General features: G+C 44.6%; 1 protein-coding gene across 2 annotated transcripts in view; it reads right to left on the bottom strand.

Moving 5' to 3' along the window:
* Positions 1-12345, bottom strand: part of ABAT (4-aminobutyrate aminotransferase) — a 211214-nt gene that overhangs the window by 116954 nt on the left and 81915 nt on the right. Inside the window, exons 1-2 of one of the 2 annotated variants that reach the window (XM_068246832.1) lie at positions 2015-2058; positions 500-626 (exon numbers count right to left, since the gene is read on the bottom strand). In XM_068246832.1, the coding sequence (XP_068102933.1) occupies positions 500-569 (70 nt within the window). In that variant the 5' untranslated portion in view covers positions 570-626; positions 2015-2058. Of the gene's footprint in view, positions 1-499; positions 627-2014; positions 2059-12345 lie in introns of those variants that run through there. The other variant, XM_068246831.1, reaches the window with a different exon arrangement.

The raw sequence follows: 12345 nt of genomic DNA, 5'->3' as shown, positions 1-12345 counted from the left end.
GCACTCTAGCCACACTGTCTGCCGCCTACTCTAAGACCTGGCGTATGTTATGTGTAAACACGCACCTGGTCATAGAGCAGGAAGCAGACTGCGTGGCAAAGAATGCTTGGACTGTGCAGCCGCCGCTCGCCACAGTCCCGGGACAGGTGAGACATTACTGCTGCTGCTACACATGCAGGGCCCTGGGGAGCAGTAGGGTAATGGTGGTGGGGGGGGGGGAACAGGCCCCCACTTCAGTTTGCGCCAGGGCCCCTTAAACCGGCCCTGCATAAACTGAGGCGTCGAATGATTCTTGTACTGACTCCATAGCCATAGGATGTCAGTACAATAATAGTGATTGTGATGCGATGATCATCATAGCATTAGCAGAAAATAATCACCAACCTTCACTGGGGCAAGATGGTCTGCAACAATGTCAATATATATTTCCAGGGATGTCAAAACTAGCAACAGCTACATTACACCTCCAGCTGGCAGAAGAAATGAAAATGTTACTTACATGGCACAAGGGATCTGGAGTTTTGCTGCAGGGCCTGCGTCACATGTCTACTCAGCAGCATGGATGCCATTTTCCCACTCTTGCTTCACAGATGGGATGTAACGGCGAGATGAGCACCCTATGATTCCTGTATGAACAAAACAACGCAATGTTATAAGCTACAGTTCATAAACGGCACAATGAGTATTGCAAACAAGTAACGGAACATAACCAATATGGGAGAAAATAGATTTCTTCTAAATGATAGCCTGAAGTAGAGATGGACTCCTAGCAATAGTGTGATATTTAAGACATCTTTACCATAACATTAAGCTCACATGACATATTCAGAGATTTTTAGAGAGGCAATGCATACTAGTAAAGGGTCTACAAAAGCATTAGAACTCCTCACTTCCTCAGTGTCCTCCACAGAATTTTTTTCCAGCCGGGTGGCATGAAAAAGTAGCCCGTTGGGGTGCGAGGGGGGAATACAGGACTGGCACAACTCTACTTACAACATAGGAGGAGGAAGTGAGCCGATGACAGCCAAGTACTCACCAAAATTAGCCAGGTGGAGCATCCAGCTAAAAGAGCCTGGGGAGAACACTGCTTCCTTATGTTAAGAGCTTTCCCCATTCGTTCCTTTTCGGTACCAATGAACTAGACACAGCCTCCATACGTCTCTCACTCAGGGTTCCTTATAAGTAGCTCCCTCACCACCACGCACACAGAACTCAGAATAGGAACATAATTATTAAAATTTGAGTCTCCGTTAGTAGTCTGTGTCTCTCCCAACCCCCTCCCCATAAGATATAACAGAGTAGTGGCAGCAGAGCGTGATACTTTACCTGCTTCCAGTGGCGGGACAGGTCCTTTCTCCTCAGTGCAGCTTCGCTACATGCAGTCTATGTTCTTGGCTGGGCTCTTATCCCGGCATGTCATGCATCAGAAATTGCAAGGAGACAGGCAGAACGGCATGCAGCTACACTGGAGAGGGGAGTGAAGACCTGTCCTGTCACTGGAAGCAGGTAAAGTATCATGCTCGGCAAGTCCACATAGGAGCAGCCCACCTTAGCCCTCCCACTATCACCACAGTGATTGTTGGACTATTGTTACATCCCTGTATACACCACAGTGAGAATACAGGCATGCTTCTTTTATATGCAAACAATGTAATTCAGAACTTCATTAAAAGTATAAAAAAAAGAAATCACAAGTGTTGGGCCTCTTTAGGAATCAGTGTATACGGGGCATATATAATCCTAATAAAATCAGGGAAAATTGTATTTGTACTAATTAGCAACGTCTGAGTGTCTTTAGGCAGAACCTCCACAGCTCTATTTGAACTATATAAATGAAAAAAAAAAAAAACAAACAAGACTGCATCAAGATTCTGCTGGAAGTTATTAGATTTTCTGACATGACACAGACTACCACGGTCAATACAGAAGCCTAAAACACCCAGAACATTCTTGTTAACTTTACAAAATATTGTTCAATCATCAACTAGCTCATCAACAATTATGGTTTTAATACCTCTGTGACTCTTGACAAAGATCCCAAGTCCACAGTGATGTCCCCGTAGTAACAAGACCTCAAGTTACATAGTGTAATAAAAAACAGTGAAAAGACAAACAATGTAATAGAAATTTTAGAGATAAATGTACAGCTATATGGAAACACTAATAAATGACTGAGTGTTATAGCCAAAGGACCTACACTGGTAGCTTGAATAGAATCACATTCGAAGAAGCTTAACATTTGTCATAATACCGCCATTTAATTCTAGTCTGATCTAAGCCTAATATATTTGCATTGGCAGTGCAAGTAAATATCCATATTTGAACAGCTGTGCCAACATGTCTCGCTAAACCACTTGTATTTGAAAAAGAATGTGACAGCATCAGAAATAAAATAGTTATGTAAATCATAACCTTGAAAGCACAGGGTTGTCTCGCCTAGTGTGTTCCAGTTCCAATATATATGTATGTAATGTGGGGGCGTTTTTAGGTACAATGCACTACACTGGATAACAATTTTTTTTTTTTTTGCTTCCTGAATTAATTTTTGGTGACTCTGATAGAGTTTTTGATGTGGATCGCAGAAAACTATGCAATTCCGGGGTTGCCCCGCCTGGGGGAGATTGGGGGGGGGGGGTGTATGGTACACGTATAGCACCCCTAAGCCACTTGTTATAGCACCAGCAAAGCACCCCTTCGTACATAAGATTCGGCTTGCTGGCCATCCGATTCGCCACACTTCTCTCCCTCGTCCCTCTACAGAGTGCAAGCAGAAGCATTAATAGCTGCATTAGACTCACCGGCTCTGACGTTCCAGCAATGAGGTCATCTCTCCTTTGGTTATCTAAAAAGGGGGAAGGAGGGCTCCCACACACTTTTCGCTGCGGTAAGCTGCCGCAGGTACCCATCTGCCTATCTGGTGGCTGGATAGTGTGCTGGTTGAGGGCTCTGCCTCTGACACAGGAGACCAGGGTTTAAAACGTGGCTCTTCCTGTTCAGAAAGCCAGCACCTATTCAGTAGGAGACCTTGGGCAAAACTCCCTAACACTGCTACTGTCTATAGAGCACGTCCTAGTGGGTGCAGCTCTGGCGCTTTGAGTCTGCCAGGAGAAAAGTGTGATATAAATGTTATTTGTCTTGTCTAGTTACCTCACCAGTGGACCTGGTACCTGCTTAGCACCCTCAATAAAAAATTCCTGGAGCTGCCCTTGAAACTGGGTAAATGTCACAACACAAAAGTTTTACACTAGAATGCAAAATGACATTTTCTGCTTCATCAAAACTTTCATCTGTATCTTATGTGCTGATATAAAAGTGCTGCAACAGTGGAACCCTCTGAGGGTGCTTCCACTACAGTGTTGTGATCGCACTGCATGCAGCTTTTTTGGAGCGATTGCATTGAAGGAATGCAGGGACAAATCGCATTCTTTCATGATCGCTCTGGGAATCTCACACAAAATGGCGGTGTCTCACCATTATCAAATCATAGTGGGCCCCGGGCCTAAAAAGTGTGTAAGACATACCATTTTAACAAAAAAGTATATTTTACACTTTCTCAGTATAAATTCAGGCCATATCTTAACCCAGTGGTTCTCAAACTTTTTGGGGTAAGGGCACCTTGATGGCATTACATTCTTTTCAAAGCACCCCTGTGCTAAAACATTTACCAAAATGCTGTTATGACCTTTATTAGGCAGCACCCCCTCCAAGTAGCTAGTGATGCTTATTAGGCATCATCCCCCCTCCAAGTTTCAGTGATAACACCCCCCCCCCCCAATTAGTAGCACCCCTTTCCCCTCCCCAAGTAGATAGTGGTGCTCATTAGGCAGCATTTACCTACTCTCATGTATCTAGTAATGCTTTAAGTAGTCATTTCCCCTTTAAGTAGTCAGTGATCCCCATTAGGAAGCATCCCTGGTCAATGACATTGTATATCAATGTGCAGTTGCATTACCTGATGGCAATGCACAAAGGATGGGGATGCATGCTGAGGCACCCCTGGGAGGTGCTCGAAGCAAAGCCGCAGCACCCAGTTTGAGAACCTGTCTTAAGCAGATATATTGCTCATATTAAACCATCATTTATGTAGAGTTATATATTATATTACATTACATGATACCATTGATATATAAGTATCATCGTGTTCTCAAAGTTCCTACATTATACATTCAGTTGAAAATGCTCTTATTGTTCATAATTAAAGGGGTCTGTCAAAATCACCAATTTCTTTTCAAGAACACTTTTTTAAAAATGTGTTGTCCAGTGTTACCTGATGAGTGCAGCTGTGTATTATTTACATCCTAATTGTTTATGTAATTGCTAGGATGCTAGCTAGGATGTTGTCCCAAGTTCAAATCTGGTCCAGAATGCCATATGCATGGAGATTGCGTGTTCTCCCCATGTCTGCATAAGTTTGCTCCGGGAACTCCAAGCAGGCATTTTTAGCGCATAAGGCACCTTTTGCATGCGCCATAGACCGCAATGCAAATTGCGGTTGCAATATAAACTTCAGTTATGAGGTCCCTGGGACACTGAATGTACACTTCCAATTTGCTCCCACAATACAACAAATGTACACCTCCAATTTTCTGAGTTTGTGAGCTCTTTAGGGCCCTGGAGGGTCGCAACAGGAAGTCAATCAATCACAATACTTTGCGCGGAGTTGTCAGGAATCTTAAAGATCCGATCCGCTGTGATGGTTGTTATCGATGTGTGTCGCTAAACCCCATTCGCGTGATTTCCCGCCTGTACCCATGTCGGGAGATCGCACAAACGACTGCTTGTTGCTCAAAAAATTGCCGGTCAACGGAAAAAAGAAAAATCGGGAAAATCGTGTGGTGGGAACGGGCCTTTACTGTTCATGACTTAAAGAGGAACTGTAACCAACAATTGAACTTCATCCCAATCAGTAGCGAATACCTCTTTTCCCATGAGAAATCTTTACCTTAATAGATCATCAGGGACATCTGTATGGCTGATATTGTGGTGAAACCCCTCCCTACATTGTGATGTAAGCACCTAGGTCCTGACATCACACTGTGGGAGCCTCGTTGCACTGTGGGAAAATAACGGCCGTTTTCAACTGCCAAGCAACCAGAATTGCCCGCTGTGCATTGCCCGCTGTGCATATCTATAACTATAAAAAGACAACCTTTTAGCCTATCACATTGTTAGGTGGTGTGGATAGATAATGGCACTTGGTGCAGTCTAGTTTTTCATGTCTGCCAGGTAAAAAGATGATTAAGTGCAAGCTGAATGTTGATCAAACAATATAAACTAATGTACATGGTAAATATCAATAATTTATTGATCTCTCCACTATTTTTAACTTCTAATGTATTTAACTTGCAATGTATTGATTTATGTTTTCCCATTTTTGCAAAAGTTCCCCTTTAAGTACCACTAAACTTTGCAAAACATTAATTTTTTCTGAACTTTAGAGTTCCTGTCTACTGGCTATTGAGGCTAGACAAGCAGTAATCCAAATGCTATCAGTGTCTACATCACCACTAAATGATCTTGCCATAATTAGGTATGTTGTGCTCTATGGACTTCCAAGATAATAATTAGTATGATGGCTCAGCTTTCAACCCAATTACACTGCGGGAACTAGACCACAGAGGACTTCTTTTAACTGATGGCACATAGTACACAATTTAATAGGTGCACATAAAAATCCATATGCCTTTTACCCAGTTGTATGTACAGTTGTGTGTGCACTTCCGTGCATCTTAGATGCGTTTTGAGAACTTTATACATATATATTTTTTTTCATTTTTATAATTGTTTTAATGACTGTGAATGCGGTGCTTTAAATGATGTATTATTTTTTTATGATAGGCCTGCCTGATGTCATCATGGTTTAAAAATTAAAGAGGACCACGATTGTAAATTAATCATGTAATGTAAACCTCTGCGGAAGGAAGCCTTAGCTATGCAAGTATTAGCCGGTGCCAGGGTTAGTAGCAACCTACCCGCTCTCCCATAAATCATTATACACCTGAAACTCCTCCCCCTCCTTGGCTGCCTGAAGTGTTTCAGAAGCTCTGTGGTCAACCTCACCTACACTGGGGGGGAGGAGCTGGGGGCCAAAGCAACCCAGTTGAGGGTGGCCACAGAGCTCAGAAACACTTTGAGCAAAAAATGCCACGGCTGTTTTGTTGAGGCGGTTGGCGTATAAAACGTATAATGAGTTACCTGCTGAACCTTGCATAACCAAGGCTGAGATTCACACGACAGGTTTTATCATTGCATCCTTACTACTCTTTACATTTTGAAGAATTTGACAAGTTTTTATGCATGAGCAATTACCCTCCTTGAAGAGTTGAACTTGAACAATGAGTGTAAAACCAGTACAGTATTATGCAGAGATGGATTGAGATGTAGTGGGGCACTAGGCAAGGTAGTAGATTTGGGGCTCCTTTGTGGTTATTTTGGTAAGCTGAAGTGAAGAAAGGTCAAAGAAGGCAGCAGGTGGGCCCCTTGATACCTATTAGGTGATTTGCACCTGCATAGGTTGCCTGGTGGACAAATCTGCTCTGGTATTATGGAACTACTTGTTCTAGTGCTAGCTTCCCTGACTTGTGAGCACCTCTCCCCACATTCTTGTGTGATCCTTTATGGAGGAAACCAAATGCCTGAAGCCTTTTTATTTTATTTCTAGCAGATTCTGCATATCAGTAGTCTTCTACTTCCGTTCTGCAAGCTAAATAATTTCAGCATAGTGTGCTGTAGCTCTCCTGTGCTGACTGGGTGGATTAGATGGGCTCTACCTTGTGAAAATGTCCACATATAACTAGATCTTTCTATTCAAGAAGCAGCCAATTATGTGAACAAAAGTCCAAAATCTTTTTTAAAGCCCTAGTTCATCCTCTCAGATTTTTCGTGATTAATAAAGGCTAACAGGGCGCCTATGCAATTACATCATTTGTATTATTTGATGCATCCATTCCAAAGAAATTCCCTGTGGAAAAGTCAGACATGTGACCCAGGAAAAATTCAGACACTGATAGTTGTGAGGCATTCCTTGTAGATCTCTTACTCCACAGCAAAGGACATTCACTTGAACCCACTTCTTACCTATTTTGTTAAGAGATCCCTTCCTGCTCAGTGTGTAATAAAGCACTTAGCCCAAACCACAACTTCCCCAGTGTATGTATAGAAGCTATATGTAACCCTGAGGAAGGGTTTTTTGGCACTTCGTAGCGCCAAATCTTGGCGTGGCTGTAGCAGTAATGCTGCGCCCCACGCATGGGTAATTCGGGGATCTGGCGGTTGCCGGACCCCGAATTACTTCTCCCTCCAAGCTGCTATGACTCGGAGGGGGAATAGTAATTAACACCCCCGAATTTGTGTGGCATTGGGATGAAACATCATTCAACACACCCTGCGCCAAAATTACCAGGCCGTCACCACACCCTATCTGCAACAAGAATCCATTTCTTGCTGCTCTTTTATAACCATTTATAAATGCTTTGCGGAGGGAGTGAAAACAGTTAAATGCATTCTTACACTCTGAGACGAGATTAGGAGGTAAGATCTGCTGAGCTGTACTGCTGGACACAAAGTTAATCTCTCAGTAACATAGGTAGGAGGAGGTATAGGTCAGGTGATCATTTATGTGCTCACAGGGAGAAATTAGCTTTGTGTGGGTGATGATGGTATGGGGTGGGGTTTGGACAGTAACCAGAGGCCTGGTCGGTCCAATACAATGACACATCTAATCAAGAAAAGATGAATGGACTTAGCCAGCCAGGTACTTTCAATAATTACAAAATACAAAACTTTGAGCAATTCAAATTAATGCAAATTTGCCATCTTATACATGGAAAGAAATGGGAGTCTGAAGTTGGGCTTTAAGGTACTGGCTAAGATTATTTTTCAAACTACCAAGCCAAGCAGAAGCTTCGGTTCAGAAACCCATACATACCCTAGGAAAGGGAAGCCTTTGGCTCCACGCCTAGACTTTACTAATCATGTACTATTGTTAGTGGTGCTTGTTCCTATCCTCTTATGAACCATTTGGCTCCTATAGAGTCTTACCATGCTGTTCCCTTGTCCGCTGCCCAGGACTCTCCAGCTGATCGGGCCCACCACCCTTTTCAGGGCCAAGCACAGGTGCCTGCAAAGTAGCATGGAGCTGCTTGTGCATGAGTGGCTCTAACTTACTGTGCAGGCATGGTCATACTCATACAGGCGCAGTATGACCACGCTTGTGCTTGAGGAGGAGTGCAGCTCCAATTAGATTACTGACGAGCCATTGTCGGTTATCTTTGGAGGGTCCACAAGTGGCAACAGGGAACCGGAGAATGTAGTGGGAAGCCTCTATGGGATTCAGAAACTTCCCTCTTCTTAGGTAAGTATGTGATTTTGTGAGCTTTGGCTACACTTTAACTATGTATACACAAAGGTTTGGGTAGTTTGCAGAGTTCCCCTTTAAGATCTAGCAAATGTGACATGAGGGTTGTGAAAATACAGTGATGAACTGTGCTAAAAGAAATAACATCCCACCATTCGTAAAAGCAAGAGTAAAATGATGGATGAACAGAGATGGTATCAGCTCTCTGCAGGAACCTTACAGAATGATCTCTAGAACAGCAATCTCTGCTTACATAAAGGCCCTGCGGACATAGCGCAGTATGGAAATCTCCATCCATCTCCTGCTGTGCCTTCCTCTAACCAAAACTCCCATGACATACTGCAGCCTGCATACAGGAGGATATTTTCGCCTAACTGCATGATGGTTTTATTTGCTTTGTTTTAAAACAGGCCGATTGAAAATACAGATCTAAAACAAAAATACTTATATCCAGGTGCAAAGGTTTCTCTAGTCCGAACTCAAGGCCCAAATGCGGCTCTCCTTGCCATTTTATGTTGTCCTCGAGCGCTTCAACTGCATCATTGTAAGCAGTAAAAGCACAATGCCTTCCCTTCCAGAGGAGTACACTGGTTACAGTGTTTCTTGCTGAAACATTGTCAGTTTGAGCTGAAGCACAGCAACATGAAGTACATGGAACCCCAGCGAGATTTGCATTGGACACCCTCTTGGGATCCCAACCCCCTTGTACGGCCTTATATAAAACACACACACACACACACACACCTGGGAGTGGAAGTGGCGGAGCTTATCACGGCCGGAGACAGGGCTTTGTTTTTACAGCCAAAAAGGCCTTTTTATGGGAATTTAAAGAGGAGGGGGTGCTTAGACACCCAAAGCCCAAGTCCATCCCCCTCCCCCACATGCCTGCTCTATGCTGCAGCATACTTCTGGCTCCGAATGCATGCGACATGATCAGGAACTGTCTGTATGGAAGCACAGAGCGTGCAGCTGCTAGAAAGAACAGAAGAGACCCAATGTATTGCTGGAGCAGGTAAATATTGCACTACTCTATTGCGCTACTCTGCAATGGGGGTAGAGGGGGAAAGGTGTGTGTGTGTGTTATATAAGGCCGTACAAGTGGGTTGGGATCCCAAGAGGGTGCCCAATGCTAATCTCGCTGGGGGTTCCATGTACTTCATGTTGCTGCACTCCAGCTCAAACTGACAATGTTTCAGCCAGAAACACTATACCCAGTGTACTCCTCTGGAAGCCCCACCCACACCCGCAGCAAGCTCCTCCCCATCTGGGGCACTTTAGAGTAAAGAGGTGCCATACAGGAATTCTAGTGTAACCATCCCCACAGCTGTGTGGGAGCAGGATAGATAGTGTCTCTCTGACAGCAGTGACCTCTCCCTCCCCCAGCATCCACAGTGACCTCTCCCTCAACCTTGCACCTACAGGGACCTCTCCCACCAAGGATCCATACTGACCTCTCCCACCCCAGCATTAGAACTGCAGTGATCTTGCCTCTCCCAGCACCCACATTGATCCCTCCCTCCCCCAGCACCTACATTGAATTTCCCTCCCCCAGCAGCACACTTCCTGTCCCCAGCAGTACCCTTCTTATCCCCAGGAGCACCCATAGTGACCTCCTCCAGCACCTAAACTGACCTCTCCCTCCCCCAGCACCTCTAATGACTTCCCCTTCCTGCAGCACCCACACTGACCTCTACTTCTCCCAACATCCACCCCTTCTCCCCATAGCTGGCACCCAGTACTCACACTCACATGGCCTCAAGTACCTGCACCCAGACCTGACATTGCACCCAGTATTCACACATGCACACAACATTCACATGGCCCCCACTATCTGCACCAAGCACCTACTTAACCAGTCCCTGCACCCAAAGTCTCTGCATTCAAAACCCATGTAATGGCCAAAGCCCACCCATAGCTAGCACCCAATACAGGCATGGGGCCAAGTATTCGCACCCATGTCACACCCAGTACCTGCACCCAGCACCCACATGCCATCCAGTACATGCACCCAGATCTCACATAGCACTAAATACGCGCAATCAACACCCGTATGACACTCGATACCCACCCACAGCCAGAACCCACATGACACTCTGTACTCACACCCAGAACCCACATGGCACCCAGCATCTGCATTCAGCACCCACAATACCCACCAGCCAAAAATGAGGATGAGGGGGGTGGGGCCTGCAGGGGGGGGGGAAGCATTGCAAGGTTCCTCTTTTAAATTTGAGCACCCTCCAGTTAAGGACACTCTGCACGGCCCTGGCATAGATCATGTGGCTGTCAGGAAGATTAGAGGAGTCCTGAAGCAGCACTGGAGTAGGTAAATTTTGAACTGCTCCTCTGTGCTAATCTGCAGAAGGGGATTGACTGGTTCCCCAACGGTCGCTATAGTTACATTACTTCATTTGAGACAATAAATGTTAAATCTTAACAATCGACTTGGCCCCGATTGAGAATTTGTTCCATACGACAGGAGCATGATTGAGGATGCACACATCCTGGGTCACACAGGCGCAGTGGCCATTGACTGGACCAGATGCCAAAATCCAAACTCAGCCGCTGCGGGGGTCCGGAGGATTGCTCTGTGACGGCGTGGGTACAGGGCGGCTGCAGGGGGCTGGTAGAAGTCCCAGGTAAGTTAAACTCATTTTTTAAACTATCAGTTTAGGTTCCCTTTAGGTTTTTAGAAATATGGTGGAAACCACTGCTCTCTTTTGTCTTTGTCTCATTGGTTCATAAGTCTGCGCTTAAAGTAAAACCTACTGTATCCATTTAAATGCCTGTTACACTGTCGTGACATCTTAATTCCATGCATCCAGAAAGATTCTGGCTGTGCATATGTGATGTCTGGAGCAATAACTTCCATTAGCAAATGAGGGCAAAAGCAAAGTATACAGTACCCTGAAACAAGCAGAACTACTAATCAGTGACCTAAGAAAACACCAGAGTAACCACAGGTATGTTTGTTTAATACAATTAAACATTACAATACAATGTGTAGCTGTACAATATTTAAACTATATCATTAGAAATGGATTTACTTTTTCTTTATTTGATAAAGTGGATATACATTTTACAGGAAGAAAAGAAGAATTTGGCCATTATTGAAGCAAGCAACTGTGGTTTCCCATGATGCAGCACTCCTGAATATGCTAATCATCTCTGTATGCTCCTGATGCCATGCTCACATCCAGAACCACTGGTGTATAGTGAGCCTATAGCTTATACATTTTACAGTCACATCAACAAAACATGCAGACAGCCGGTTTCTTACTTTCAGGTACTCATCAGTGCAAGGCATGGATTGATGTGGCTCTATGAAATAGGGCTTGTACCAGTACAACAAAATACCCAAGTAGCTCATTGTGACCCAGAACCGTTAGGAAAGTATAGGGGACTAAAACAGACAAATCCCTCCTTCTAAAACTTCAGGGGCATAAAGAGATAATTGTCATATTCAGGAGTGATGCATGGTGGGAAACCACAGTTGCTCACTTACAGCTGAATTATCACAAGTTCCTTCTGTTTTAAGAAAGAAAATTACACTGAGCATTGCTTTTTAGTAGGAGGGCTTTTTGGTCTCTTTAAGTCCCCCTATTACTTTCCTAGTACTTCTGGGTCACCATGAGCTACTTCTGTTCCCTTTTACTGAACAAAGTGAATATTGTAGGTGAGTGTTATCCAACTCCAAAGAGAACCTGAGATAAACTTTTAAAAAATTCATACATACCTAGGACTTCCTCCAGCCCCCTTTGGCCAGATCGCTCCATCGGCGCCATCCGCCGCCTCCTGGGTCCTCTGTAAGGGCTCCCGATAACTTCGGCCAATTGGGGCTTTATGCGCATGCCTGGCTCAGACACACGCACATGCCCAGCTGCCATCACCGGGAGCATTATGCTCCTGCGCAGTACTACTGCTCAGACGCAGAACTCTCCCGGCCGTGGGAGTGAGACAGTGTAGCGCACACGACCGAACTGCCCCTG

This window comes from Hyperolius riggenbachi, chromosome 7, assembly GCF_040937935.1.
Source record: "Hyperolius riggenbachi isolate aHypRig1 chromosome 7, aHypRig1.pri, whole genome shotgun sequence".
Lineage (NCBI taxonomy): Eukaryota > Metazoa > Chordata > Amphibia > Anura > Hyperoliidae > Hyperolius > Hyperolius riggenbachi.
This window is presented reverse-complemented; position numbering and strand designations above follow the sequence as displayed.